The sequence below is a fragment of the Crocuta crocuta genome, unplaced genomic scaffold (genome assembly GCF_008692635.1).
Source record: "Crocuta crocuta isolate KB4526 unplaced genomic scaffold, BGI_CrCroc_1.0 scaffold110, whole genome shotgun sequence".
Lineage (NCBI taxonomy): Eukaryota > Metazoa > Chordata > Mammalia > Carnivora > Hyaenidae > Crocuta > Crocuta crocuta.
The window spans coordinates 2,936,403-2,940,888 of NW_027527386.1; the positions used below are offsets into that span (position 1 = coordinate 2,936,403).

The 4,486-nt window shown below is 62.7% G+C and overlaps 1 protein-coding gene across 1 annotated transcript in view; it reads left to right on the forward strand.

Moving 5' to 3' along the window:
• Positions 1-94: 94 nt before the first annotated feature.
• TLE2 (TLE family member 2, transcriptional corepressor) overlaps positions 95-4,486 on the forward strand; it is a 19,599-nt gene continuing 15,207 nt past the window's right edge. The window contains 5 exon segments of the mRNA XM_077749039.1: positions 95-167; positions 590-653; positions 1,097-1,141; positions 3,349-3,411; positions 4,295-4,369. Of these exon segments, the coding sequence (XP_077605165.1) occupies positions 633-653; positions 1,097-1,141; positions 3,349-3,411; positions 4,295-4,369 (204 nt within the window). The 5' untranslated portion in view covers positions 95-167; positions 590-632.

Here is a 4,486-nt window from a genome sequence, read left to right on the forward strand (position 1 = left end):
TGGGGGCTGGGGCTGCGCGGGGTGGGGGGCGCGGGCGTCAGGGAGCTCAGACGCCACCGTCCCCCCCAGACCCCGCTTCAGTCCGGCCAGCCCTTCAAGTTCTCGATCTTGGAGATCTGCGACCGCATCAAAGAGGAATTCCAGTTTCTTCAGGCTCAGTACCACAGGTGAGGGGGGGCCGGGGCCGCCCCCGCCCCAGGGGACCCGGGAGCCCACCTGGGAGCCCCAGGGAGAGCGACCCGGCCCCTGGGGCCCCAGGGGTGCAGCCAGGCGGGAGCGGGGCCTCCCGGGTGCGGGGCAGAGGGAGACCCCCTCCCCCAGGGGCGAGGGAGGGCTTCCAGGTGGCAGCGCAGGTGAGGCGGCCGGGGGACCGTCAGTGCCGGGACACTTGGAGCCTGAGAAGGGGCGGGAAGGGACTGGGACCGGGTGGTGGGCCGGTAATGAGGAAGTGGGGAGGGGGCCAGGAGCCAAACCCATCACTCTGGAAACTGGCCTAGATGCGGTGTCCGGGGGTCTTTTGCGGAGGTCGGGGTGGGCTGGGGGTAGAGGCAGGAACCCAGCGGGACCCCAAGCCCCGGCTCCTTCCCAGCCTCAAGCTGGAATGCGAGAAGCTGGCCAGTGAGAAGACGGAAATGCAGCGACACTATGTCATGGTGAGGGGCTTATCGCGCCAGAAGGGGCGGCAGGAGGGCTTCTCTGTGGGAAAGCGCTGGGGGTGTGAGCCCCACTCACACTCACCGTGCCGCTCTGGGCCTCAGTTTCCCTGTCTGTAAATTGGGGGTGCTCCAACTCTTACAAACAATGGGACGGAAGGATGTCCCCTCTCACCACCCCCCCACCACCCTGAACCCCGGCATCTCTGGGGGGCTGGGGTCTCTGGGCACTTCCTCCCTGCCCCCTCCCTGCTTCTTCCTCTGGTCTTGACCTCTGGGCTCCCAGGAGGCTGGGAGGCTCTGCGCCTGCTGTGACTCCCCCAGCCTGGGGGCTCCTGGAAGGCCCAGCATCCCCCTGCGTCCCCCTGCGTCCCCCTGCGCGGGGCTGGGCACCCACTGGCCCAGGATGCCTCCCAATGAGCAGTGGAGTTTTCCCTTTGCAGTACTACGAGATGTCCTACGGACTCAACATTGAAATGCATAAGCAGGTAACTGGTGGGGGTCGGGGTGCTCAGCGGGAAGGGTGAGGGTCTGGAGCCCCGGAGAAACCCAGCTGGGGTGAAGCTGACCCAGGGAATAGGGACCTTACCCGATTTCAGCGTCACAAAAGGAAAACACTTCTGAACTTCTGGAGTCACACGGTCCGGCAGAGGGACAAGCAGTGCAGGGACAGCCGGGGCCGGGTGTCCGGGTCAAGGAGGGCTTGTGGCAGAGGCTGGCGGCCAGGTCAGGGAGGAGGTAGACACTTCTGTCCCAGGGAGGGGGGCGGCCACACAGTCTCTGAGGTCCCGCTCAGCCCAGGGAGTCTGATGTTTGGAGGTGGATCCTGAGATGGTCTAAGATGGACCTCAAGCTTCTGTTGATGCTTTGAAGGTTCTAGATTGACCGTAACGGTCCGAGGTTCTGAGACTCTCCTAAGCTTCTAAGTAGGATTCAAGGTTCTTAGTTAGACCGAAGCATTCTGAGGTGACTGCGGTTGTTCAAGATTGACCCTCTCCAACCTGAGACGGAACTCAGGGTTCTCTGATACATAAGGGGCCCTGAAAGATTCCCAGGTTGATGGAATCTTAGATTGAGTCCCTCAGACTATCGGGGGGCAGTGGGCGGAGCCTAAGACGGTGGGGCTTCCTGGTGGGGAAGGGACGGGGTGGGCCTAGAGGGTGGGTGCCTGGGGGCGCCTGGCCTGGTGTGCAGCTCTGGGATGTGTGGGCTCTGCAGGGTATGGTGCGGGCGGGAGGGGGCTTGTCTGCCTGGAGCACGGTGCGGTCCCGTGGGTGCGTGAAGGACACCCTCTTGCAGGGTGGGGGTGTGTGCTAGGACCCAGTCTGTCCTGCTGGGAATTCAGACTCTGCCCAGATACCTTCAGCACCCAGCACCCCTCTGTCCCAGGCAGAGGCAATGCATGGGCTGACGGGCACACACCTGGGTGTCCCCTAGCTGCCCCCTCCCCCCCCAAGCCCTCTCTCTGCACAGCCCTGCGGGGCACCCCTGGCCCAGGCCCCGTCCGGATAAAAACTCACTGGTAAAACCGCCCTGTCCCTACCCCACTCCCTGGATCTCCCTCTACTGCATTCCCTCTGCTTCGACGCCCACCGTGTGGGTTTTCCGCACACCAACCAGTCCGCAAACTGGTACCAGCAGATGTTCTACGATTTGGCTCGGTTCTGACACTTTCAGCCTGGAGTTAGCACGGACCGCCCACCGCCCGTCACCACCACCAGGTTCAGGGCTCAGCCCTGCACCACCCCGCCCACTGGACACGCCAGTCAAAAGTCTGGGTCTCTGGCCCAAACTCCTGACCAACCAGCTATATGTACAGTGAGGGTTCCCATAACCCCCTTCTCAGGTTCAGCAATCGGCCAGAACCGTCCACAGAACTCAGGAAAGCCGTGTGCTTGCCTAGATTGCCTGCTCGTTCTATAGGCTCTGACTCGGGCGCAGTCAGGGGGGAGAGAGGCGCAGGGGAGGCGGGGGGAGGCACCACGCTCCCACAGCCTCCGTGCGTTCACCCGCCCGGAGCTCTCTGCCTGCCCAGTTACGGGCATTTGTGGAGGTTTCGCTGGACAGGCTGGCGATTAACTCATTGGCCATGTGGTCAGCTCCACCCTCGTCCCTCTAGTAAACTCAGGTATGATTGAAAGGGGCTTACTGGGGACGGCACAAATGTCCCCCCTTCCCCATCGCTGAGAAATTCCAAGAGTTTTAGGGGCTCTGTGCCAGGAACTGGGGACAAAGAACAAAGTATATATATTTCTTATCCTAACGCCACAAGCCCCGCCCCCCCCAGTGTGGCACATGTGGGTGTCCCTGCCTGGCCACGGCCCCAGCTTGAAGACGAGACCCAGAGACAGGGGCCTGGAGAGGCCACTCCTTTGTTTACACTGACCCTGCCGCTAAGTACCCCATCCGAGTGGGGCGTCTGCGTCGCTGCTTCCTGGGAATTTGTTGATTGTGTCTGGTGGCTGGTGTATCCGTCCTTGCCTTCCGGCTCAAGGCTGCCCTGGCCATCAGCTCAGCACATCGCTCCTCAGCAGCCCCTCACCCACCCCCGAGCCTGTGTGCCCCTCGGCCTTCAGTGCCTCTGTTTGCACCTGCTGGTGACAGCCCCACCCCCTCCAAGCTTTGCCGAGGCTTGGATCCCTGGACTTGAGGGTCCCCCCCCACCCCAAGCTTCCTCCTCATTGTTTCCTGCCAGGCCGAGATCGTGAAGCGCCTCAGTGGTATCTGTGCTCAGATCATCCCCTTCCTGACCCAGGAGGTGAGTGCGCCTGCCCGCGGGGGGGCAGAGGGGCAGAGGGCAGCTGGAAGATGGGGGGCGGGGGAGGGCTGGCTCCAGGCCTCTNGACTGAGGGTGAGGAAGGAGTGGGTGCAGCCAGGCTGCGGGGTCCGAGTGCTGGCCGTGTGCCCTTGGCGCCTTGCCTCGTCTGTGCCTCTGTGGCGTGTTCGGGAAGCTGATCCGTGCAAGGGCGATGCGGGGAGCTAGGGAAGCACCCGGTAACAGCCAGCCCTCGCGTGTGTTCAGTGGAATAAGCCAGTAACAGAAGGGCACGTGCTGTCCAGTCCCGCCCGCGGGGGGCCTCTGCAGGGGTCCTGTCCACGGAGACAGAGTAGATTGGGGGAGGCGAGGGGGCAGTGCTTCATGGGGACAGGATCTCACTGTGGAGAGATAAGAAAGTTCTGGAGACGGATGGTTGCACACAGTGTGAATGTACTTGATGCTGCTGAGCTGCGCACTGATGTCTCTCCAAAATAAATAAACGTTAAAATTTTTTTAATGTTTTATTTCTGAGAGAGAGAGAGACAGCGTGAGCAGGGGAGGGTCAGAGAGAGAGAGAGAGAGACACAGGATCTCAAGCAGCTCCAGGCTCTGAGCTGTCAGCACAGAGCCCAACACGGGGCTCGAACCCACGAACCACGAGATCATGACCTGAGCTGAAGTCGGATGCTTAACTGACTGAGCCACTCAGGCGCCCCTGAAAATTTTTTAAAACATAAAATGGAGTGGGAGAGAAGAGAAACAGCAAAGCTCTAGAGACGAGGATGGGGTGAAGGGACGGGGCCTCAGAGGGCGCCGCCCGGGCGGCTGGGGGCTCCGAGCAGACGGGGAGCCTGAGCCCCCCTCCCGGTCCCCCACCTCCCAGCATCAGCAGCAGGTGCTACAGGCCGTGGAGCGGGCCAAGCAGGTGACCGTGGGGGAGCTGAACAGCCTCATCGGGGTGAGTCCTCCCAGCCCCTGCCCTGCCCTGGGGAGACCCCACCCCCGGGTCCCCGACACCCAGCCGGTGCTCAGGCTGAGGGGTGCCGGGCGGGGGGTGGGGGTGGGCAGCCGGCCT